Below are 27,311 nucleotides of genomic sequence, written 5' to 3' on the forward strand. Positions count from 1 at the left end.
AGAAATAAGGTACTCAGAAACAGAACCACAAACATTCCAAATGTAAAAATTATCAGCCACAGACTATGAAATAACTGTGCATACTCAGTTAAAAGAAATAAAACATAAACCTAAAATCTCCAGCAAAAACATAAAATTCTAAAAGGTTATCTAGCAGATTGAAAAAAAATTACCAAATTAAAACTGTATAAATTTTACAAATGATGATAATATGTTGAATTAGAAGCATTATGGCTAATTTAATACCAGATTAGATAAAATTGAAGAGAAAATTAGGAAACCGAATGATAAATTAAAGTGGTTGTCTTAGATGGGGAAAAAGTAGAAATATGGATGACAGGTTATATGATAATGATAGAAAACAACCTAATTTAGAGTTCCATATAAAGATGAGTGAGATAATGGGGAAATCTATATTTGAAAAAAATGATGATTGAGAATTTTCAGAACAGAGATATCAAGTTGCTCTACCCTTGCTGACCCTACTTGCAAACATTTTCATTCATTTACCTCAATGTGATATATAATCAATATTTTCTGTGTGACAATGAAAAATGTGGTAAAGCACTATTTTGGTCCAGGGATGAATATTTTTCCAATAAAAATTTTTTAAATAAAAATAGTAAATATTTAGGGTTTGTGGACTATATATATTTATTGTGACTCAACTACACAGTTGTGGCACAAATGCAGCTACAGAAAATACATACAAGGCATGATTGTGTCTGATAAAACTTTACTGAAAAAAATGGTCTGGATTTGTGCTACAGGCTATAGATTGCCAACCCCTGCATTAAAGGGTCAATGCAGAGGTTACAATAAAAAATATGTGGCACCATTTTACTGCCACTGTTTGCCCTCAGAATTCTTGCTGAGCACTTTATGCAATGTTTCTTGAACTTTATATCCCATGCTAATGTACATAATGGGTTGTTAATAATGTTAGAGGCATCTATATAAAATTTATCAGCAAAAAGGTATCATTTATACACTAATTCAAGAATTTGTCTTCAGGAAACTGGAATTTAAGACAATACTATAAAATCTACAATGTAATTTAAAAAATTGTAAAGAAAACTTAAAACACTTTAAAGCTAAAAAAAATTTCCCTGAAGAAAGCTGAAACAAGTTCATTTTGAATTATAATTACTTTATAAGAAAATACACCATGGTGGATATTGCAAAACTTCAAAAAGTAATATATAGTGAAAGGCAGAAAAGCAAAATAAATGAAGCTTCATTTCCCACCAATGAGTACTGTAACTATATCTATATATTAACTATATTTTTAATTTTTTAATTTTTTTATTTGATAGGTAGAGTCACAGACAGTGAGAGAGACAGAGAGAAAGGTCTTCCTTCCATTGGTTCACTCCCCAAATGGCCACTACGGCCGGCACTGTGCCAATCCGAAGCCAGGAGCCAGGTACTTCTTCCTGGTCTCCCATGTGGGTGCATGAGCCCAAACACCTTGGCCATCCTCCACTGCCCTCCTGGGCCACAGCAGGGAGCTGTACTGGAAGAGGAGCAACCAGGACTAGAACCTGGCGCCCATATAGGGTGCCGGCACCGCAGGTAGAGGATTAACCAAGTGAGCCACAGTGCTGGCCCAACTATATTTTTTTTAGGAAATTAAGATTTCTTGATTGCCTTTTGCAGTGCATTTACACACACTTTGAAAATATTGTATTTACTTATTTGAGAGGGAGGTATAGAGAGAGGGAGGAAGGAAGAAAGAGATACAGAAAGAGACAGACAGAGAAAGGAGTGAGAGAACACTCTCATCTGTTGGTTCACTCCTCAAATGCTCACAGTGGCCAGGGCTGGAACAAATATGAGGTAGAGAGCTAAGAACTCAATCCAGGTCTCCATGTTGGTGGCAGGCATCCAACTGCTTAAGCATCACTACTGCTGTAAATCAGCAGGAGATTGGAGCCAAGAGTAGAGCCAGTACATGAACAAAAATGGGATGTATGCATACCAACTAGCATCTTAACCATTAGGCCAAATGTCTACTCCTGAAATGCTTTCCAAAGGGCATTGTTGCTTTGTAAATAGAAGGAAAAATTTTATCAATAATCCTGAGAAGAAACTATCCCAAAGTTAGGAATTACTATTTTTGACTATGACAGAGTATTTTGTTTCTTGAGAGCAGACAAATTTTCATTTACAAGGACTAATGTTTTTCTAATATAAAAATTAACTATTTTCATTTCTGTCAGTATAAATATAATAAAGAGACAAAAAGCATTTTATAGTTTTATATTATTAGAGAACTGACTATTGGACCTAAACAAAAGTTGAAGCTTGACATCCTAGATGCTAACTCCAAAAACTTAATAACTTCTATAATTATATCCATTCTGATTGAATGCCAGCCCCAAATAGTTATTTCTTACCAACTCAATTACAGAAGAACAAATATGATCTTAAGAACTACCCCCAAAATTTTTTTTCAGATTTATTTATTTATTTGAAAGTCAGAGTTACACATAGAGAGGAGGGGCAGAGAGAGACAGAGAGAGAGGTCTTCCATCCAATGGTTAACTCCCCAATTGGCCTCAATGGCTGGAGCTATGCCGATCCGAAGTCAGGAGCTAGGAGCTTCTTTCAGGTCTCCCACTCAGGTGCAGGGGCCAAAGGACTTAGGTCATCTTCTACTGCTTTCCCAGGCCACAGCAGAGAGCTGGATCAGAAGTGGAGCATCTGGGTCTCGAACCAGCATCCATATGAGATGCTGTCGCTTCAGGCCAGAGTGTTAACCCACTGAGCCACAGCACCGGCCCCCTACCCAAAAATTTAACGTTGACATCTAGGTCACGTATTGGACATATTATAAGGTGTTCATCATCAACACTAATTTAGAAAACTGAACCTCATATATCTGTCATATGATATTGTGATTTCTTTCCAAAGTATTGACTGCTTTACCACTACATTTAAACAAGTTTGGCAGCCAGTTCGGGACTGTGTCCACCCTCAGCCAAACAGAAAAACTTGACTCTGGTTGGGAGTAATAACAGGAGACTAAGACCTAGTGAATGTGTGCAGCTTATGAACCAGGACTGAGAAAAAAAATTAAGGGGGTGTGGGAGAACTCACGGTGTGGCTGAGACTTGCGTAGTCTCAGTGTGAGATGCCACAAACTCGGTAACCTTGGCAATCTGGTGAGAGACATTGAAGGGGAATCTGAGCTTACACTGAGGATTGCATAGATCCCTTGTGTGGTCCTTGGGAGAGAGCAGACAAATATTATATCCACTGGGGCTAGTGCTCAGGAACTGACTTCCATCAAGGAGAAGAGCTCAGCTGAGCGGAATTACTTCCCTTCTGAATAAAAAAAAAAGAGGGAGAGGAGATTTACCATGCTAAACCTGGTTGTGTCACCTTTGGCACACCCTTAACCCTAAAGGACTGAATAGAGCTCTCTGGCCACACCTACCACAAGCCTCTAGAGATTCACCAAAAGCAGACAGTCCACTTAATCTAGAGTCATAGTATAATGAGGAAAGTCACCACAGTGAGAAAAAAAAAAAAGAAACCAAAGAATATCTCCACAATGCCAAACAACAAATGCAAAAACCGAGGAAACAAGAACAAGGAAGCATCATGACGCTCCCAAATGAACATGACACTCCAATACAAGACTATAAAGATGATGAGATAGAAGAAGTGCAAGATACAGAATTCAAAAATTTATGATAAGAACATTTAGAAGTTATCAAAAACAAGTGCATGAACTACAGAAATCCATACAGGACAGGACAGAAAATCTCTCTTGTGAAAATGAAATCTTAAGGAGGAATCAAAATGAAATGAGGAATTTAGTAGAACATGAAATTTTGAGATATTGAAGAGAAACCAAAATGAAATGAAGAATTCAATAGAACAAACGAAAAACACATTTGAGAGCCTTAAAAACAAAATCAGTGAAGTAGAAGAGAGAATATCAGACTTAGAAGACAGAGCACAGGAAAGTATACAGTCAAACCAAAGAAAAGAAAATGAAATTAGAAATATAAAAAATATAGTTGGGAATCTACAGGATACTATTAAAAAACCCAACATTTGGGTTTTAGGAGTTCCTGATGGCATGGAAAGAAAGGATTAGAAAGTGAGATACTTGCAGAGAACTTCCCGGGTTTGGAGAAGGATAGAGACATCCTAGTACAGGAAGCTCATAGAACCCCCATTAAACATGAACAAAAGAGATCCGCACCAAGACACATTGTAATCAAACTTACCAAAGTGAAACATAAAGAAAAGATTCTAAAATGTGTAAGAGAGAAATGTCAGATTACTCTCAGAGGAACTCCAATCAGACTCACATCAGACTTCTCATCAGAAACTCTACAGGCTAGGAGAGAATGGTGAAATATAGCCCAAGTACCAAGAGAAAAAAACTGCCAGCCCAGAATATTATATTCTGCAAAACTCTCATTTGTGAATGAAGGTGAAATAAAGACCTTTCATAGCAAACAGAAATTGAAAGAATTTGTCGCCACACATCCAGCCCTGCAAAAGATGCTTAAAAATGTGTTACACATAGAAACACGGCCATTAATATGAAAGAAGGTAAAGGAAGAAAACCTCCCAGCAAAAGATCACAGGAAGTTCAAAGCATATATTAGAAATTTCTTTGGGAAAATGCCAGGGCAAAGTCACTTCTTATCAATAGTTTCATTGAATGTTAATGGCCTGAACTGTCCAGTTAAATGACACAGACTGGCTGAATGGATTAAGGAACAAAACCCATCTATTTGCTGCTTAGAAGAAACACATCTTTCCAACAAAGGTGCATGCAGACTGAAAGTGCAAGGTTGGAAAAAGGTTGGAAAAAGATATTCCATGCCAAAGAAACCAAAAAAGAGCTGGCATAGCCATCTTAATATCAGACAAAATAAACTTTAACACAAAATCTGTTAAGAGAGACAAAGTACTCAAACAGTATTTTTCACTTTATGTTTCTGTGTGGGAGCAAACTGTTGAAATATTTACTTAATGTATGCTAAACTGATCTTCTGTATATAAAGAGAATCGAAAATGAATCTTGATGTGAATGGAAGGGGAGAGGGAGTGGGAAACGGGAGGGTTGCGGGTGGGAGGGACGTTATGGGGGGGAAGCCATTGTAATCCATAGCCGTACTTTGGAAATTTATATTCATTAAATAAAAGTTTAAAAAAATAAAATAAAATAAATTTAGAGTTCAGAAAAAAAAAGAGAGACAAAGAGGGGCACTATATAATGATTAAGGGATCAATTCAACAGGAATATGTAACTATTATAAACATATATGCACCTAATTACTGGTTTGTTTAAATGATATGTTAGGAATTCAAGGGAAACTAAGACTCCAATACAATAGTATTGGGGGAATTGAATACTCCACTTTCAGCAATAGACAGATCAACCAGACAGAAGATCAACAAGGAAACAGAACATTTAATTGACACTATCGCCCAAAAGGATCCAACAGATATCTACAGAACTTTTCATCCTAAACATAAAGAATCCACATTCTTCTCAGATGTACATGGAAACTAATCTAGAATTGACCTTTTACAAGGCCATAAAGCAAGTCTCAGCAAATTCAAAAGAATTAAAATCATATCATCCAGTGCCATGGCTCAATAGGCTAATCCTCCGCCTGCAGCACCAGCACACCTGGTTCTAGTCCCGGTCAGGGCGCCGGATTCTGTCCCGGTTGCCCCTCTTCCAGGCCAGCTCTCTGCTGTGGCCCGGAAGTGCAGTGGAAGATGGCCCAAGTCCTTGGGCCCTGCACCCCATGGGAGACCAGGAGAAGCCCTTGGCACCTGGCTTCAGATCAGTGCGGTGCGCCGGCCGCAGTGCACCGGCTGCAGTGGCCTTTGGAGGGTGAACCAAAGGCAAAAGGAAGACTTTTCTCTCTGTCTCTCTCTCTCTCACTGTCCACACTGCCTGTCAAAAAAAAAAAAAGAAAGAAAGAAAGAAAGAAAAAGAATCATACCATGCATCTTCTCAGACCACAGTGGATTGAAGCTGGAAATGACCAACTCAAGAAGCCCTAGAGCACATGCAAACACATGGAGACTGAACAACATGCTCCTGAATGAACAATGGGTCAAAGAAGAAATCAAAAACTTTTTGGAAGGAAATGAGGATAACAACACAACATATCAAAACTTAAGGGATACAGCAAAAGCAGTGTTGAGAGGAAAGTTTATTCCGATAGGTTCCTACATCAAGAAATTGGAAAGGCACCAAATAAATGAGCTTTCAACGCATCTCAAGGATCTAGAAAAACTTCAGCAAACCAGACCCAAAACTAGTAGGAGAAGAGAAATAATTAAAATTAGAGAAGAAATCAACAGAATTGAATCAAAAAAATTACAAAAGATCAGCAAAAAAAGGGCTGGTTTTTTGAAAAAATAAACAATATTGACACCCCATTGGCCCAACTAACTAAAAAAAGAAAAGACCCAAATCAATAAAATCAGAGATGAAAAAGGGAATTTAACAACAGACACCCCAAAAATAAAATGAGTCATTAGAAATTACTCCAAAGAGTTGTATGCCAGCAAACAGGGAAATCTATCAGAAATGGATAGATTCCTGGACACATGCAACCTACACAAATTGAACCAGGAAGACATAGAAAACCTAAACAGAATAACTGAGACAGAAATTGAAACAGTAATAAAGGCCCTCCCAACAAAGAAAAGCCCAGGACCAGATGAATTCACTGCTGAATTCTACCAGACATTTAAAGAAGAACTAACTCCAATTCTCAAACCATTCAGAAAAATCGAAAACAGAGGGAATCCTCCCAAATTCTTTCTATGAAGCCAGCATCACCCTAATTCCTAAACCTGAAAAAAATGTAGCATTCAAAGAGAATTACAGACCAATATCCCTGATGAACAGAGATGCAAAAACCCTCAATAAAATCCTGGCCAAAAGAATGCAACAACACATCAGAAAGATCATCCACCCAGACCAGGTGGGATTTATCCCTGGTATGCAGGGATGGTTCAACATTTGCAAATCAATCAATGTGATACACCACATTAACAAATTGCAGAAGAAAAACTATATGATTATCTCAATAGATGCAGAGAAAGTATTTGATAAAATACAACACCCTTTCATGATGAAAATTCTAAGCAAATTGGATATAGAAGGAACATTCCTCAATACAATCAAAGCAATTAATGAAAAACCCATGGCCAGTATTTTATTGAATGGGAAAAACTGGAAGTATTTCCACAGAGATTTGATATCTGACAGGGATGTCCACTCTCACCATTGCTATTCAATATAGTACTGGAAGTTTTAGCCAGAGCCATTAGGTAAGAAAAAGAAATCAAAGGGATACAAATTGGAAAGGAAGAAGTCAAACTATCCCTCATTACAAATGATATGATTCTTTCTTTAGGGGATCCAAATGACTCCAACGAGAGACTGTTAAAACTCATAGAAGAGTGTGGAAAAGTAGCATGATATAAAATCAGTGCACAAAAATCAACAGCCTTAGGCTGGCGCCGAGACTCAATAGGCTAATCCTCCACCTGCGGCACCGGCACACCGGGTTCTACTCCCAGTCGGGGTGCCAGATTCTGTCCCGGTCACTCCTCTTCCTGTCCAGCTCTCTGCTGTGGCCAGGGAGTGCAGTGGAGGATGGCCCAAGTCCTTGGGTCCTGCACCTGCATGGGAGACCAGGAGAAGCCCCTGACACCTGGCTTTGGATCAGCGTGGTACGCCAGCTGCAGCATGCCAGCCATAGCAGCCATTTGAGGGTGAACCAACGGAAAAAGGAAGACCTTTCTCTCTGTCTCTCTCACTGTCCACGTTGCCTGTCCAAACAAACAAACAAAAAAATCAACAGCCTTAAAAATACAGGCAGTTCCTCGGCTGAGAAAGAACTGCTGAGATCAATCCACTTCACAATTGCTACAAAAACAATCTTAAAAGAAAGAAATAGAAGAGGATACCAAAAAATGTAAAAATGTTCTATCATTTTTAGAATTAGATAGAAAAATGTTCTATCAATGCTCATGGATTGGTAGAGTCAATATAATCAAAATGCCATTCTCCCAAAAGCAATTTATAGATTCAATGCAATACCAATGAAAATACCAAAGACTTTCTTCTCAGATGTGGAAAAATGATGCTGAAATTCATGTGGAGGCACAGGAGACCTCAAATAGCTAAAGCCATCTTGTACAATAAAAACAAAGCTGGAAGCATCACAATACAAGATTTCAGGACATACTACAGGGAAGTTGTAATCAAAACAGTGTGGTACTGGTACAGAATCAGATGAATTGACCAATGGAACAGAATAGAAACACAAGAAATAAATACAAACATCTACAGCCAACTTATATTTGATCAAGGATCTAAAACCAATTCCTGGAGCAAGGAAAGTCTATTCAACAAATGGTACTGGGAAAACTGGATTTCCACGTGCAGAAGCATGAAGCAAGACTCCTACCTTACACCATACACAAAAAGTCACTCAACATGGATTAAAGATCTAAATCTATAACCTGACACCATCAAATTATTAGAGAAAATCAGAGACCCTGCAAGATATAGGGACAGGCAAAGACTTCTTGGAAAACACCCCGGAGGCATAGGCAGTCAAAGGCAAAATTAAATATTGGGATTGCATCAAATTGAGAAGTTTCTGTACTGCAAAAGAAACAGTCAGGAGAGTGAAGGGGAAACTGACAGAATGGGAAAAATATTTGCAAACTGTGCAACAGATAAAGGATTAATAACCAGAATCTGAGATTAAGAAACTCCACAACAACAAAACAAAGAACCCACTTATGAGATGGGCCAAGGAATTCAACAGATATTTTTCAAAAAGAGGAAATCCAAATGGACAACAGACACATGAAAAAATGTTCAGAATCACTAGCAATCAGGGAAATGCAAATCAAAACCACAATGAGGTTTCACCTCACCCTGGTTAGAATAGCTTACATACAGAAATCTACCAACAACAGATGTTGGAGAGGATGTGGGGAAAAAGGGATGCTAACCCACTGTTGGTGGGAATGCAAACTGGTCAAGCCACTGTGGAAGTCAGTCTGGAGATTCCTCAGAAACCTGAATATAACCCTACCATTCGACCCAGCCATCCCACTCCTTGGAATTTACCCAAAGGAAATGAAATTGGCAAATAAAAGAGCTTTCTGCATCTCAATGTTTATGGCAGTTCAATTCACAATAGCTAAGACATGGATTCAACCTAAATGCCCATCAACAGAAGACTGGATAAAGAAATTACGGGATATGTACTCTATAGAATACTATACAGCAGTAAAAAACAATGAAATCTGGTCATTTGCAACAAAATGGAGGAATCTGGAACACATCATGCTGAGTGAAAAGAGCCAGTCCCACTGGTGCTGCGGCTCAATAGGCTAATGCTCCGCCTTGCAGCGCCAGCACACCAGGTTCTAGTCCTGGTAGGGGTGCCAGATTCTGTCCCAGTTGCCCCTCTTCCAGGCCAGCTCTCTGCTGTGGCCCGGAAGTGCAGTGGAAGATGGCCCAAGTCCTTGGGCCCTGCACCCCATTGGAGACCAGGAGAAGCACCTGGCTTCCAGCTTCAGATCAGCGCAGTGCACCAACCGCAGCGCGCCGGCCAAGGTGGCCATTGGAGGGTGAACCAACGGTAAAGGAAGACCTTTCTCTCTGTCTCTCTCTCTCACTGTCCACTCTGCCTGTCAAAAAAAGAAAAAAAAGAAAAAAAGCAAAGAGCCAGCGCCAAAGAGACAAATATCATATGTTCTCCTTAATTAGTGACAAATAACTGTAAACCTAAAAGGAAACTTGTTGAAGTGAAATGGACACTATGAGAAACAATGACTTGATCAGCCCTTGTCCTGACTGTACAGGAACAACTTAATACTTTATTCCTTTTAGTATTTTTTTGTTCTACTTAATATCATTGGTTGAACTTTTAATTAACACACAATTATTCTTAGGTGTTTAAATTTCATCTAAAAGTGATCCCTGTTAAATATAAGAGTGGGAATAAGAGAGGGAGGAGATGTACAGTTCAGCACACGCTCACTCGGACTTACCCCTAATGGTAGAGTTAGAAACATGCTAGGGGATTCCAATTCAATCCCATCAAGCTGCCATGTACCAATGCCATCTCACTAGTCAAAGTAATCAGTTTCAGTTCATAATTGAACATAATGATAGGATTAAGAGTCAAAGTGATCACTTAAACAAGACTAGTGTCTGCTAATACTAACTGTTAGAATTAAAAAGGAGAGAATGATCCAACATGGAAAGCGGGATACACAGCAGATTCATAGAAGGGCAGATGTTCTAAACAGCACTATGGCCTCAGAATCAGCCCTTAAGGCATTCAGATTCAGCTAAAAAGCCCATGAAAGTATTTCAGACATGGAAAGCCAAGACACTCTGGCAAAAAAATAAAGATCTAAATGAAAGATATCTGTGAGTGAGATCCCAGCAGAGAGAATGGGCCATCAAAGAAGGAGGTACCTTTCTCTGAAGGGAGGAGAGAATTTCCACTTTGACTATGGCCTTGTCTAAATAAGATCTGAGTTGGCAACTCAAGAGGCTTCCACAGCTTTGGCAACTCACGACAAGAGCCTCGGGTGATTACTGACACCATAAATAAGAGTGTCAATTGTTAAATCAACAACAGGAGTCCTCCTCGTGTAGGATCTCTGTCCTGAATGTGTTGTGCTATGTGATTTAACGGTATAACTAGTACTTAAATAGTACTTTATACTTTGTGTTTCTGTTGGGTGCAAACTGTTGAAATCTTTACTTAGCATATACTAAATTGATCTTCTGTATATAAAGATAATTGAAAATTAATCTTGATGTGAATGGGATGGGAGAAGGAGTTGGAGATGGGATGGTTGCTGGTGGGAGGGTGGTTATCGGGGGAAAGGCTGCTATAATCCAAAAGTTGTACTTTGGGAATTTATATTTATTAAATAAAATTTTAAAAAATCAGAAAAAATAAACAAGTTTTAAACTCATCAATTTGTGCAATAAAAAAGGATCAGAAGTTCTTGAAATTAGTTTTTTTTCTTTTTTTTAAACCCTCTCTAATCAATGATTTACCAGGAAATTCTAGAAACAGTAATCTACTAGAATCATGCCTATTAGTATATTGAATATTTGCAATGTAGTTTCTTTTTTCATTGCTACTCAAGGAAATGATTCAGTCAGATAACTGCAAGTATACTTCGATATTTCCCTCAAAGGCCATGAAATCACTGTTTTATAAGGTTAGTTATTCTTGGTCTATTTTTTCTAGTAACTATTGTACAAATTAGGCTCCCAATAAGACTCTCTTGTTTTTTTTTTCTTCTTTAATATAATTGCAAGAAAATTAATCTCACTTTATATTAGTTTGCTCCCGGCCTAGCTCCATTTGAATGAAACTAGATAGATAGATAGATAGATAGATAGATAGATAGGCTTTACCATTTGATTATTCCCTTGAGAGGAAAGGTTAACCATCCAATAATGATAATGGTTTGTATAGTTGATTTGAACCTCTAAGATGTAGCAGATCTTTCTTAGGGTATATGACTGTGTTGCCCTAATGCATAGGTTTGTCAAAATCACCCAGCGAGAAAAGAAATGATAAGCTATTTGCACTAATGCAATGACATAGAGGTGTTTATTTTATATTTTCTAGGAGTTAGATTATAAGTTAAATGAAATGATGATTCCAATATGAATAACAAAAGGAGAGGATGATGTTGTTCTGGTTGTAAAGAAATAAGGATAACACAAGCAAAGGAGATGAATCACTTCAATTACTTAACTGTGAGACAAACTATTATCACGTCAATCAATATATCAATTTGAAATATAGCAATGTGGGAAATTTCAGGGTTATAAAGTTTTGGTTACCTACAAGATAGGTAAATAAATCACAAATAGATTAATAAAATAGTTTAGCAACAGTCAAGCAATAGTTACTAATAATTGCAATGGAAGCATAGGCAATTAAACCTTTGAAACATTTTCTGAAAAAAACGTTAATCCTTCACAAGTATGACAACATCAGATGGATTGCACTACAAAATCCACAGAGAAAAACTACAGGATGATTTAAAAGGAACAAAAATAAGGTTTCTGGGTTATGCAGTCAACACACATGGTCTAACATTCAAAAACTACGATTATGGTAGCGCAAAAAATGTGAAAATTATCTGTCAATTATTTAAATGATAATTTTGTAGGCTATTTTTTAAAAGAAAAATGTAAAAACAAATATTTCTCTTATCTAAAATAACCCTATTCTGAAGTGAGGAAACTGCTCTTTAATTTTCTTTATGGATCAATTTATAAAGCACTTTCGGCATCCTGGTAATTAGTGAGCTAAAGCAAGATCAAAATATTATTTTAAATTGCCTAAAACTGTTGGGTCTAACGAGAGTAAAATAAAGTGGCTTTGTTTCAGATTATCAGATAATAGAGTACCCTTAGAAATGAAATTAGTTATTTATAATGGAGCTTAGAACTGTAACAAGCTGGGGCATTCTACCTTCAAACTTCTAATATTATATCTGAAAACTACTGAAATATTTATAAACCAATAAGATAAAACCAAAATGGTAATACTTCTTAAACAAGAAGAGCACATAAGAAACCTGCATTTATTCTTACAAAAAACAAATTTGATGAATGCATACCAAGTGAATGTATAGCAGGCATCAAAAGTGCAGTGATAAGATAAAGCATCTTTATTATGGTGCCAATTTTCTGGTGAGGGAGATAGGCAAAAACAAACAAACCAAAATAAATAATAACAGTAGGAAAGTATGCTGTGAAGAATATAAAATGAGGTGACACAAAGGAGCAAGAAGGTAACACTTTGGAATAAGCCAGAGACATCCTCAAGGAAGAATGTATAAGGAGGTATACCCAGCACAGGGTATAGAATAAAACAAAATAGAAATCACATCAACAATCATCAATACAGACAGTATTAGATAAATTGTGAGACATATATAAATTGTGTGTGTGTGTGTGTGTATACATATACATACACAGTATCTATACAAGGCAGTAGGTCAAAGGCATGAAATACAGGTAACAAAACACAAAAAAGTCCAAGATATATGTTGACTTTGAAATTAAGGTTGCTAACAATTACAAAAATGTGGCCTTCGAGATGTGGGCAGGTATGAAGACCAAGAGTAGTGATGGTCAATGTTTAGCATAACAATATGTTTTAATATTTTGCATGTAAGAGATATTCATTCTTTGCCTTTTGAAATTATAATTAATGCTAAAAAATTTAAAAGGAAGATAAGCATTTAGTCTAGCAGTTAAGACTACTTGGGATGCTGCTATCCCATATCAGAGTTGGTTGAATTCCTGGCTCTGGCTTCTGTTTCCCAAACCCTGATAGGCAGTGGTGAGGGCTCAAGAAATTGGGTTCCTGTCACCCACATGGGATACATGAATTGAATTATTGGCTCCTGGCTTTGGCCCAGGGGGTAGGCATTATGGGCATTTATGCAATGAATCAATGAACAAGAACTCTGCCTGTATTCCTGTATATATTTCTATCTCAAATAGGTAAATAAAAATTAAGAAATGAAAAGGATAGCAACTTGACCCATCAATATTAAAACATTTCTTGTTTCAACTTCATTGCTGTAGTGTCACTTAAGTCAAACTTTCTCGGGATACAAAAAAAAAGTAGCACTACCTCTTAACTATTAACTGTTCTTAGAAGACCTATACTAAAAGTTAAAATATTCATATCAATAAAATTATTGTATATGTGAACATAATTAAAATAGAACAGATGTGGAGAAAGAAAATAAAGTTGTCTTAACCTTCATTGTTCTAAAATTGACGCAGAAAAACATTGTTTGATGATAAAACATTCTGGTAAAAAGTGTAATAGGACACAAGTACCTTCACAGTGTAAAGTCTTTTGATTGCTTTTCAGGTACATCAAGGAAACATGAAATATACTGATCTCTTGAGATTATCTGCTTTGAAAAGCAACTAAACTCATATCCTCTCTCTCTCAATAGTGTTTTCAAGGACACCTTAAAAGTTGAATTTTGTAAAGCTACACATGTTCTTTGTGATGGATCAGAGTCACATTATCAGCAAATGTTGGGGAAAGTGGAGTGTGATTGATTCCTAAGGTTAATGCTGACCTCAAATGCCAATGGCTTTGTAAATAAAATCCAACACTTTACACTGTCTGTGAAAGGAAACCAAAGGAGGTATAAAATAGGGGAATGTTTCTTTTTGTAGTGTCCCTTTAATAGTCATAAAGGACTTTTGGAGTAAATAACACTTTCCTTTGTTTGGGTCAACACAAAAATCCATCCTCCCCAGTAAAATGATGATGAAACTAAATCAAAATTGGCTTTTATTCACCGAGATATGCAAGTAGCTATAATAAGGAGTTTAAGATAGTATAAGTTGATAATTAAGTTGGAACTTTACAGTATTTATTCTTTCTTTGGCTATAAAACACACTAAACAACACTAAATAGCACCTCAGAATATACAACCAAAGTCTTCTACAGCTATTTGTGTAGAGAGGAAAGCCTACAGAGATTTTATGGTTTTTGATTTTCCACATCAGAGCACCAGTTTTGAGTGTCAGCTGCTCCATTTCAATCCAGCTCCCTCGAAATGCACCAGGGAAGGCAGAGGATGATGTCCCAAGTGCTTGGGCCCCTGCTACCAATGTGGGATTCTTGGATGGAATGCTTGGCTTCTGGGTTGGTCTGCCCACTCCCAGCCACTGTGGCCATTTGCAGTAAACTGGCAGATGGAAGGTCACTGTCTCCTGTGTCCTGCTCTCTCCTTTTCTCTTCCCCTTCCTACTCTCTCTTTCAAATAAATAAAGAATAAAGAAAAAACTTTATCAACAAGGGCATTTGACCATTTATCACTCGGGAAAGCTGGGATTCTCCTAAGGTACCAGGAGAAAAGACTCCTTAGAATATCAGAAAGTAGAAGTGAAAGATATGCTTAATATTATTGATTTCTCACCCACATAAAGACATTTTTGTTGTTTCAATTAAATTAATTCCCTTGGACTGAGAAAATTGCTAGGGGGTTTTGCTCCTTTTCCAAAAATTCTAATAATATTTCTCTCCTAGACTCTCTGTTAAGGGATAAGTAACAGCACAAAACTTGAAATACTGGTCACATTTGGGTTGAAGAACATTGAGAGAATCTTTGAATACATAGAACACTACAATATCATGCTCTGACAGCACACATGTGCTATTAGCTTTGAACCTCTGCTCTCTGCCATAAAAAAAAAAAAAGCACAAACATAGTTTATAATCTATATAACTACTTAAAGTATAGGAGAGTAAGACTTAACTGTTAATTTTTTCTGCTATTTGAGATATTTAAATCTCACAGAATTATCCATGATATGAAAATGATTTTGATCAGATATATTGCAACTACTTGTACAAACAGAAATACACAAAAGAATTACTCATCCTTTTTTGTGAAATTATATTCTTTTGCCTGAAATCATAAAATATATAAAAATTAAATTTTTTTTGACAGGCAGAGTTAGACAGTGAGAGAGAGAGACAGAGAGAAAGGTCTTCCTTCCATTGGTTAACCCCCCCAGATGGCTGCTACAGCTGGCATGCCGATCCGAAGCCAGAAGCCAGGTGCTTCTTCCTGGTCTCCCATGTGGGTGCAGGGCCCAAGCACTTGGGCCATCCTCCACTGCACTCCCTGGCCACAGCAGAGGGCTGGACTGGAAGAGAAGCAACCAGGACAGAATCCGGCGCCCCAACCAGGACTAGAACCCAGGGTGCCGGTGCCGCAGGTGGAGGATCAGTCTAGTGAGCCGCGGTGCAGGAAAAAATTAAATGTTAATCTATTCATAATAAAACTAAGTGGAAGAAAAATAGAAATATTGTACTAATCTGTAGTAAATTCAAGGTCACGCAAGTAATGTATTGGCTGTATGATCGCAGAGATTGCTACATCATTTTTCAATACTAAGCCAAATTACTGGTGAAGACACTGAAAATAAATTTGAGGTTCTATAATTCTAAAATATCAGAGCTTTTAAAAAATCCTCTTGGAATTCACATTGCAATGTGACTTAAGCATTAGATAATGCAATCCTATCTCAAGAAGTAACCTGATGTCATCACTGCACACAAATACATTCATCACACTCTCCTGTAGATCCAAAATGGAGAATGCTTTCTAAGTGTAACTCACATCTCACTGGATTATATTCCTGTTAACTAACAAGTGGCTGAAATAATTTAATGTGCTTTGAATATTCAGCACAAAGTAATATAAGAAAACATCTGTCACTTACGTTTTTGAGTCATCCCACAATACACAATAGGGATTCAAGGTACCCTAAAAAAAAGCAGAGAAAGTTTCAATAAATAGATCGTGAATACATACAAAAAACTTAACTTTTAAGTTAATCTCACATAAACTTTTTATGTGAGATTCAAACAGAATGGTAGGTTTCTTCTTGCAGTAGGATTCTTTAAAGCTTTCACCTCAGTTTGTTTTTCTTAAGAAATGTACATTTCCTTTCTTGTAGACTTAATAACACATTTTGTGACACTCTGTGAAAGCAATAATATATTTAGTCTTAGTATTACAACCTACATTTACTTTTGTGAGAATTTGAAAGCAAAGCTATCATACAGTGTAATTCCATATTTTGAGTGTTTCAGTTGCATATCTGTTTCTCTAAAATTTTAATTGCTGTGCTACTTTCCTTAAAAATAGTCAAATTTTAAGTAGTCAAAATTTAAATTACAATGAAGCATATCATATTAGACACATGTACAATTACCACCACCACTTCCTCTTCACCCTCCAGCCGGTGCTTCCTGGAGGCAAGAGGTGGTATATTAAACTGTCCACTTCTGCAGAGTTTTTTGATTTTCAGTACTTTATTCACTGACAGATCATGTTTGGATAGCATTACTTCTAGTGAAACTTTGAGAAAGAAGTGCTAGATTTTCATTCAGTTCAATCATGAAGTATTGAGTATTAACCAAGACATTTAGGATGACACATGAAATTTCCATACAATTATCCCAAGTATATTTTTTAGTTGATCTAATGCTTTTTTTTTCACTAAAACTAGATGTGACTTCAGATTTTTTTCAATATAATGCTTTAAAAATGACTAACAATTAGAGTCAGAACTTAACTTGCAACATATTTAATATTGTTACCAAACCCATATTTAGCTATTTACAACATTTTGCACAGAATTCTTCCTGGAAGTTTTGATCTGTTTTCCCAAGTATATATTTTTTTTATTTAAAGAGTCCTAATAATGTAAAGCTTCTTCTTGCTGTCTGCCTGTTCACATTCACTGGGCCTTATTTTGCCATTTGAAACAACTTAGTAATTTTTCCCTTAACTAGTATCTTTAGATATATACAGATTCTATTATATCCCTGTAGAATCTTCACTTAACCATTAAACATATTCTGTAGTCTTCAAGTTCTCTTATCCTCCACATCATTCATTTCTTGGTGCATATACTCATAGAGTAGGGAAATACCCATTTGCTCTGTGAAGAGCAGGGTGGAACTACCGTCTCTACAATTTAGATGCTATAATTCCAACAATGCAAACTAAGATGCTAACAGATATTTTGGTAGACTCTTCTTGAGCTTGACAGGCATGACTCATGTATTGCAGTCTTTTGAGTTCTTTTTAAGTCATGATTTTGGCATCCCACACATTCACTATTTCTTCCAAGCTTTGCATCATTGCAGGATCAAGAAACAAAAAGGGTCATCTGCGTTCTTATCCAACCAAGTCATTGATAAAAGACAATAAATAAATGAACACAGTTCAAAGATATAGCTCTAAAACAGGCCACTGGCTCTTTTCCACAAGTTGAGACACTCCCTTAGTGCCAGAAAGCTGTGACAAATCTCAAGCTTCAATTTTGTCAATAATCTGACAAGTACTAGAGTGGGTCTGGCATAACAACATGTTCACAAATATAAGCAGGCTTTTTGTGAATGGTGCCCTTATAAAGTGCTGTTTGCTGTTTACATTCTAGAATTTTGTAGAAATAAAAATTAAACTCACTATTCCAGAATTTAAGAAATCTACCGAAATTTAATTTATCATTCAGTTTCACTGGGAAATTTGACTACCGCCAATATTAAGGGATCATAACCATTCTCCTCAAACCACATATTCAAAGTATCTATTTTGTCAAATGTTACTATTTCTAGAATAGACTCCTAGAAAATAAAAACATCCTTCCCTGAAAATAAAAGAGTCCTAGTCACACAGTAGTAGATAAGGAATGCACATATGGAATTTTTATCTAACAACACAAGAGAAATGTTCGTATCAATGTCACTAGTCAGAATTTACCAAGTAAGGGGAAAATGACATTTAGTAGAGTTTTATGGAAGAAGAAGGTTCTTATATGTTTCTTATAAAAGTCTTGGATCTGGATGTTCGAGGGATATAAAAGGGTATGTGTCTTCCTCTAAATTATGAAGCTCTATCTAGTTGTTGTTGTTTTTTTTTTGTTTTGTTTTGTTTTGTTTTGTTTTTTGACAGTTAGAGTGGACAGTGAGAGAGAGAGACAGAGAGAAAGGTCTTCCTTTGCCGTTGGTTCACCCTCCAATGGCCGCCGCGGCCAGCGCACTGCGGCCGGCGCACCGCGCTGATCCAAAGCCAGGAGACAGGTACTTATCCTGGTCTCCCATGGGGTGCAGGGCCCAAGCACTTGGGCCATCCTCCACTGCCTTCCCAGGCTACAGCAGAGAGCTGGCCTGGAAGAGGGGCAACCGGGACAGAATCTGGTGCCCCGACTGGGACTAGAACCCAGTGTGCCGGCGCTGCAAGGTGGAGGATTAGCCTAGTGAGCCGTGGTGCCAGCCAGCCCTTTCTAGTTTTACCTGGAATTTTTTTTTTCATGCAGCTTATGACTTAACTGATAAGCCATCAGCATAGCTAAAATGTTGCATTATGAGGTTATTCTGTAGTTATTTAGCGTTATATTCAACAGAGCTCAAAGCACTTTATAAGCAACAAGTTGTCATTGGAACACGACAATGAAGTATATGGGAGCATATATGTAGATGATATTAGAGCATTTACACATAGCTCAATGATTTTAGAAATATATTAATTAGTTTAAGTCTATATATAAACTAATACACAATACTGTCTAAACGCTTATTACCTCATCATTATTGTTCATAATATGTTATGGCAAAACAAAATAATATTAGAAAAGAAATACAATATAAACTTGTTTGGATATTCATTTCCTTTTTATTCCGTTAAAGAAACTGATCTCCACTCAAACAAAAGTATAAAGAGGAGGTGGGATGGTTTGGGGGTAGGAGGGCAGCTATGGGGGGAAGAACAGCTTTAATCCAAAAGTTGTACTAATGAAATTTATATTTATTAAATAAAAGCTTTCTATAAAAATAAATAAAAATTACATTAAAAAAGAAACACTTTTTTAATTATTCCATATTTTTGTCAACACCCAGTTTTACACTTGATCATCTTTCACTCTTGCTTCTTAGACACTATATCATGTGCCTCCTTAGCTCCTCCTTATCTATAGATACTATACCATTTCTCCTCCTGTCCTTACAAAAATTTATCTTTTAAAGATGTTTCACTTATTTGAGAGGTAAATACAGAGAAGGATACAGAGAGCTCCCATTTGCTAGTTTATTCTTCAAATGACAGGAATGGTCTGGGATGGATCAGGCTTAAGCCAGAAACTGAGAACAAAATCCAGGTCTCCCACTTGGGTGGCAGTGAACCAATTACTTGAGCCATTGCCACTTCCTCCCAGGCTTACATTAGCAAGAAGCTGGAATCAGGAGCCAAGATGAAAATCAAACCCAGGTAACTCCATCTCATGAGGGACATGGGTACCTTAACTGGGATCTTACCACTAGGCTAAATGTCTAACCATATTCTGAGAATTAAGACACCAGCCATGTGAAAATCATTATTGGTTCCAAAATACAGTGTTTAATATTAAATGTCACTATTGTGTGAAGTATACAACAGATATTACTAAGTAAGTATTTATTTTAATACAATCACCACTATTAAGGAACATCAAAAAGTTCATGGAAAATTGGAATTAGGACAACTTTAAAGATTAATTAATTAATTTATTTGAAAGCGAAAATGACAGAGAGAGAGAAGGATATAATTGTGCACGCACACACACTCACACACACCAGGGAGATATAGTGAAACAGAGAGAGAGAGAGAGAGAGAGATCTTCCTTGTCCTGTTTCACTCTTCAAATGGCCACAATAGTCACGTTTGGGCCAGGCCAGGCAGGAGCCAGGAACTCCATTAGGGTCTCCCACGTGAGTGGTAAGGTCATCATCCTCTGGTTTCTCATGCATGTTAGCAGAGAAATGCATCAGAAATGGATGATCCTGGACTTGAATTGGCACTCCAATATGAGATGCTGGCATAGCAAGTAGTGATTTAATTCACTGTGCCACAACGTCATCCCCAGAATAACTTTAGTTTGATCCAAAAATTTTTGAAATTCATGCATAATTTTTTCATAATACATTTTCCATGGATATGAAAGTTTACATGCTGAAGTTAGTTAAATATTTGAAGTTTAGAAAAACGATCTGTACAAATAAAGTAGATGAGTCTTAGAACCTGGATAGACTAGTCACTTAAAGGATAAGAAAGTGAAATGAAACACATAACTTAAAAGACAGTGATAAATGAATTCTAAACATTTTTAAAAAGGCTAAAAAAGTTTCTGCTGCGAAACTACTTACAAGCTATTTGCTATAATTTTCAGATCGCTTTCTCAAAGGGACGTGGCTATAACAGTTATGAGAAATTTATAGGAAATCAATAACAGGAAATTGTGAGCCCAATAACAGTAGAAAGAAAAATGCAATGACAAGAGCAAGAGGAAAATAAGCAAGCTGCGAACTAACCTCTAGGAGTTGATCTAGAAATGTTAAACTAAGAAAACAAAATTTGCCAGGTAAGTGAGACAGATGGGCTAAAGAGATTAATTTGCCAAGCTGTCAATATAATTGGCATTTAAAATATTAAAACTGTGTATATTTGAAAACTTTTGAGAAGATTATGCTATTCCTGACAAGCATTTTTGGCAGAAAACCAAAATACACTAAAAAAAAAAAGAAAAAGAAACCCACACAGACACAACACCACCAGAAACCTGCCTCCTTGACTGTATTAAAAAGAGCATAGATGAACATAAGTTAAACATTTCTACTCATTTTTAAGCATTTAAAAAATACTACATGACCCATATTTCTTAATTCTCACTTACACTTTCAAGTATATTTCCTATTTTTTAATCTTCTCTACTTTATTTCAATATCAACAAAACTGACTTATTTAACAGTAGACTATATCAACAACTTTATCCACATAAGTATGTAAGTGGCATTCTATTGTCTTTTTGTTTGAATAGTTTTTGTTTTCTTATTAATAAAATAGATAATTTGCCCAACTTTTCTAACCCTAGCTCTCTCTGGTTTGACAATAACATAATTAAATTCATTTTATTCTTTTGAAAATTTTCAGAATAATTTTTCTATGGAATACCTTACATTTAACTATGGTAAATTATTCTTATAAAACAGGTAAGTCAGAAAAAAAGAGAAAGATGATCAAAACAAGTTCATCCATTCCTTTACTCATTCAGGCAGAAATAATTTAGGAAACAACCACAGTGTAGACACTGTAATATAAGACTGAACCAAAGAAAATCTCTGCCTCAGAAACGGTGGAAGGGGCAAAAAAAAAAAAAAAGTCAATAAGTAAATATATAATACGAGAGCCTTCAAAAAGTTCATGGAAAATGTTTACCATGAGTAAAAGTATGCATGGATTATAAAATTTTTAAATTGTATTTATTTACTTGAGAGAGTGAGAGAGAGAGAGAGACAGAAACTCCTATCCTCTGGTTCACTCCCCAAATGCCTGCAGTGGCCAATGCTATGCTGGGCTTAAGCTGGGAGCCAGGAACTCGACCTAGGTCTACCCCATAGGTTGCAAGGACCCAGTTCAGTTATACAAACTATCATCTGTTGCCTCTTTGCGTACATCAGCAGGAAGCACATTGTAAGAGTAAGAGCCAGGTATTGAATCCAGGTACTCTGACGTAGAGTACAGGCATCTGAAACAGCATCTTAGTGGTTAGACCACACATGTGCCCCAGATTTCAAAATTTTTGCATCAAATGAAATATTATCTTTTAATCCAATATTTACAAAACCTTTTTGAAGTCTCATCACATTTGCTATAATGAAAAGCAAATCACTGTGAATAGGAAAGACTGGGGAAGGTGACAGTTTGCAAATTTGTGTATTGAAAAAATTTCACTAATAAGATGATATGTGAACAGAGATCTGAAGGAAATTGGTTACACAAAAGATAAGAAAGTTGCAATAAAAGCAAATGGTGACCATGCTTATTTAAATTTTCCTTTGTTATTTTAATTCTAAGTTAAATTCATATGTCATTTTAATCACACTCTTGCTTACTTAATGTTTTCAAAGCATTTTCTTTGTACTTACTATAGAACCAGGTGCAATGAATACTTATCAAAATAGATTCCTTAGCTCCAGGAATTTTGAGACAGGAGCTAAACCTAAGAAATTACATTTTAATAACTTCCTCTATCAACCCCACTTTCCATATTTACATGAAATTTGGAGAATCACTACTGAAGGCACAGAAATGACATGGTGGATACATTTAAATTCTACTCTTACAGTAATTCTGAAATCCAGCAGTGTTATTATTTATTATAGTCTCCATTCTCTGCAAGAGATCACTATATTCAACTGTCTGAAACTTGTTGAAGTGATAGATTTATTAGTCAACTAGATTTAGTCATTCTATTTTGCAAACATATATCAAAAGATTACACTGTATACTTTATACTCTGTGAGGGTGTGGGTGCAAACTATTGAAATCTTTACTTAGTGTAGAGTTGGTCTTCTGTATTTAAAGTTAATTAAAAATGAATCTTAATGAAGAATGGGATAGGAGAGGGAGCAGAAAGGGGGAGGGGAGATGAGGGTGGGAGGGTGTGTATGGGGTAAGAACCACTATATTCCTAAACGTGTACCTACGAAATTTGCATTCATTAAATAAAAGCTTTAAAAATAAAAAGATTATACTGTAAACCATAATTATAGACAATTATTATTTATCAATTAAAAATAAACTTATAGGTGTGGGCATTTAGCCTAGTGGTTAAGACACTTGTATCCCACTTGGATAGCCTGGTTCAATTCACAGATCAGGCTGCTGATTCCAGTTTCCTGAAAATGTAGACCCTGGTAGGTAGCAATGACGTCTCAAGTAATTATATTCTTGTCACCCATTCTGTACGTGGCTCCTGGCTCTAGCTCCAATCAACCATTGGCATTATAGGCATTTGGGAGTGAACCAACAGATGGGAGTTTCTCTGTCTCTGTTTTTCACTGCCCCTCAAATAAATAACATTTTAATAAAAATAAAATTAAATAAAAGAAATACTATGGTTACTTTACTCTGTTTTTGTTTAAACTTTTGATTGTTTAGTGCTCATGTGCCATATTGAATTACTAATTGGGAAACCTTACAACTTTCCTGTGACTTTCCTCTTGAGGCATAATTAACCCCTCCTCTGTGGAGGTAAAGCAAGCAAATAGGCAAAGCTGCCAAGGTCAGGAAGAAGGGCAGTGACTTTGTCCTACTTTTTCACTCCCACTGCTCTGAGTCAGATATCCCAGGATGATTCTTTCTGTCACATTATCCAGTGAATTGGACATTGACTTCTTGGTATGGATGGAAGAAAAGTTGTTCAACTGACACTCCACAACCTCACTTTTATTTTCCAATTTTTAGACAGCAAAGCAACACATAAAGTGAGCTAAATTTTGCTGAGCCTATCCACCCTTTCTTTCCTCACTAAAGTGTAATCGTTATTACAAATGATTGCATAAATGGATCTGAGGGATTCGTTAGGAACATTTCCAATGTGATTGACCTGACCTGCAAAGACAAATCCATATCCTCTTTATAATTCTGATACTACTTGAAAAAAGAGACATAAAACATTCTTAGAAATGTGTGGGAGGAGAAAAACGGCATTAGGAGACATAAACGTTTTCACAGTCAAACCTCTGATGGGTTTCTAAGAGCTAATAATGAAAGGAACCCTCTCAGAGCTCCACAGTCAATGAAAGTGTAGTACTCCATCCAAGTGGATGAAGTACATGAAAAAATATAGTATAAAACCAAATACCAAGAAAAAGTCTTCTGAATGTGCTTCTCCAAACCTTTTCTCGAAGTATGGTAAGTTCTATTCAATATATTTTAGTATTTTAAATGATAAAAGAAAGAAGCAACTTTTTATATTACTCTTATTTTGTATTTGAGGGGGTAGCTATCATAAAACTAATGTATAAAGAGTCTCTTTAACACAAATATGTGTTGTTACATATTTAAATGTTCTGACAAGGATTGTATAGAGCATCATATTGAGAACCAGTTAAACCACAAGCGTGGAAAAGAAGTGCTGGATTTAGCTAACCCACAAGGAAGTAAGAAATGCAGAATATTGTTTTACCAGAATGAGTCACATCTGTGTCACATAGCTCTTCTCAGGGAGTTGTCAGCTATTTAATAGGAACACAAGGAGAGGGAACATACTTAATTCACTTTCTATGATATGGTTATTTTGTAGACAATATTAACCAAATGACACTGTTTTTATAAATGTGATATGAGCTTGCTTCTCTAATTTCTGACACATAGCACTAATCTGAATGTACATTATTGCCTGATGACTACTTCTATTTTTCTGCTGGGAAGCAGTAAAAGTAGAACCATCATTAGGAATTTTTTGGTTTGTATATTATTCAAAGAAAGCCACTGCCTAACATCTTCTAGTATTTTACCCAGACATTATTGCATCATTTCAGCAATGGCTACATAAAGTCTGGGTGTAACTCTCAGCAAATAAATGATCTTCTATGGGTAAAAACGATCCAAATATTTCAATAAGTTGAAGTGGCCAATAACTTAATAAACAAGTCCTTAAATATAGCATATAGCTTGGGAATTTTCCCTTTATATCTGAGAGAACATAACAATATGTCCTAATAATAATTTTCCAGCTGTAGCAGAGAAAAGAGCAAGAGTGATTTCCACTGCTCAATCTTTTATCTGCCAGTAGAGAAGCTTTTCTAAGTTGTTTCAAGAGCATAACAAATCTTCAAATATTAGAGTTTCCCTTGACAGTTAGCACCTTGTTCCATAAGGCCCTTCTTTAGGCTGCCTAGGTAATTCTGTTTCATGGCATTCTCCTATTTCCCTGATTATCCAGCACTTTTCAATGTCCATTCTCACTGTCTGCTGATTGTTTCAATAAAGTTCCTACAGTGCTACTCTAATAATTACCAGAAAGAGTCTGGCATTGTGGCACAGCAGGTAGAGCTGCCTCCTGAGGTGCCAGCATCCTATAAGTGTGCCAGTTCGTGTCCCAGTGGTTCCACTTCTGATTCAGCTCCTTGCTAACAGCCTAGGAAAAGCAGCAGAAGATGGCCCAAGTACTTGGGCCCCTGCCACCCACGTGGGAAAAAAAAGATGAAGTTTCTGGCTCCTGGCTTTGCCCTGGCCCAGCCCTTTCTAGGAATTCAAGCAGTGAATGTAAGATATTAACTCTGACTTAAAAATAAATAAATAAATAAATAAATTTATTTTTAAAATTTACCAGAAAAAATGAACTGCTAATTGATTTTCATTGAATAACGCATTAACAATATTGCAGTGAATCTGATGTAAAATAGCACTACTGATATACACATATGTTATCATTATTTAAAAATGAATTTACCATATTTTAATGTAAAGTGTATTAGGTTTCGAAAGCTGCTGTAACAAATTGCCACAAACACAGAAGCACATGCATTTTCTCACAGTTTTCATAGGGCAGGAGTCTAGTGAGTTCAGCTGAGTGAGTCTCACTCAGTGGAAATTAAAGTGTTGTCCAGACTGAACTCCTTTCTGGAGCATGTGGCGATGAATCCAGTTATAGCTCCTTGCAGTAAGATCTCCATTTCTTTCCTGGTTGCAAACCAGGGATTATTTCCAGCTTTGAGGCCACCCGCTTCCCTTAGCCTACAGCCCTCTTGACAGTAATGCAGGTTGAGTCCTGACATTACATCTTTCTGACCTCATTTAGGAAAGATCCTCCACTCATAAGGGATTTTTATAATTAAACTGGGCTTACTCAGATAATCCAGGAAAATTTTCCCATCTCAAAAATCCTTACCTTTAATTACAGCACACAGGAGTTCCCCATTGATGTATGATCATATAAAAGTCCTTTTTCATACATGTAATATGTAATAGCATATTTAGAATTTCTGGGGATTACTATGGGAGATCATTATTCTACCTACTACATAGGAATTAACAAACTACTACAGCCCTCATCAAATCTGGCCTGCCACTTACTCTTGTGAATAAAATACTCTTGGATAGACACGTCCATCTTTTTATATATTTCCTACAGTTGCTCTCACATTGTAACAGCATAGTTGAATGGATGTGACAGGACCCATTGCAGCTCTCAATCTTAGAATATTTACTTTCTGATTCTTTACTGAAAAAGTTTGCTGATCCTTGCTCCCCAAGAGTAGCACATTTATTTAAAAATCTTGAAGAATATCAATTACATATTATGAATAAAAACAAGCTGAATTTCAAAAGTGAGAAAGATGCTTACTCAAGTTTAGGAATTTATGATATAACTGAGAAACAATTGTAGCTGGAGAACAATTTCTATCTCAATTTCAGCTATTGGCAGAATCATCAATCTCCTAGCCTAAGTGTCTAGTTACCATTTTTAGACTCTCTCATAAAAATTTCCAAGAACTCTAAGCAGTAAAAACCAACAATCTCTTCCAAATGAACAAAAGCTAAGGTAGAAAAGTAATTTTAAAAGTAAATGGATACAAACACTCCTTGCTGACAAATATAGATGCATAGACTGGACATTTTATAGCTCTGCCAAATGCTTTTTAATTCTTTAGCTGATTAGCCCTCGGCATTCATGAAAATATCCACTGATGAATGCTGTAATTTCTTTGCATTGTTTTTCATGCTTATCTAATGGTAGCAAGCATATAGTCATGTATTAAAGTAGTCCATTATGTTTCTCAACATTATTTATAAAGGTTATGGTACATACTCATGAATCAAATGTCTTAATTTCATAGCTTGATCTATTTGTATGCAAGAA

The 27,311-nt window shown here is 36.3% G+C and overlaps 1 protein-coding gene across 6 annotated transcripts in view; it reads right to left on the minus strand.

The window, feature by feature from the left end:
* The window catches only part of ADGRB3 (adhesion G protein-coupled receptor B3), an 854,624-nt gene that overhangs the window by 343,174 nt on the left and 484,139 nt on the right, over nucleotides 1-27,311 (minus strand). For all 6 annotated transcript variants that reach the window (XM_070073912.1, XM_070073911.1, XM_002714525.5 and 3 more), the window contains one exon: nucleotides 16,341-16,384. In XM_070073912.1, coding sequence (XP_069930013.1) covers nucleotides 16,341-16,384 — 44 coding nt within the window. The remainder of the gene's footprint in view (nucleotides 1-16,340; nucleotides 16,385-27,311) is intronic.

This window comes from Oryctolagus cuniculus, chromosome 5 (genome assembly GCF_964237555.1).
Source record: "Oryctolagus cuniculus chromosome 5, mOryCun1.1, whole genome shotgun sequence".
Taxonomy (NCBI): Eukaryota; Metazoa; Chordata; class Mammalia; order Lagomorpha; family Leporidae; genus Oryctolagus; species Oryctolagus cuniculus.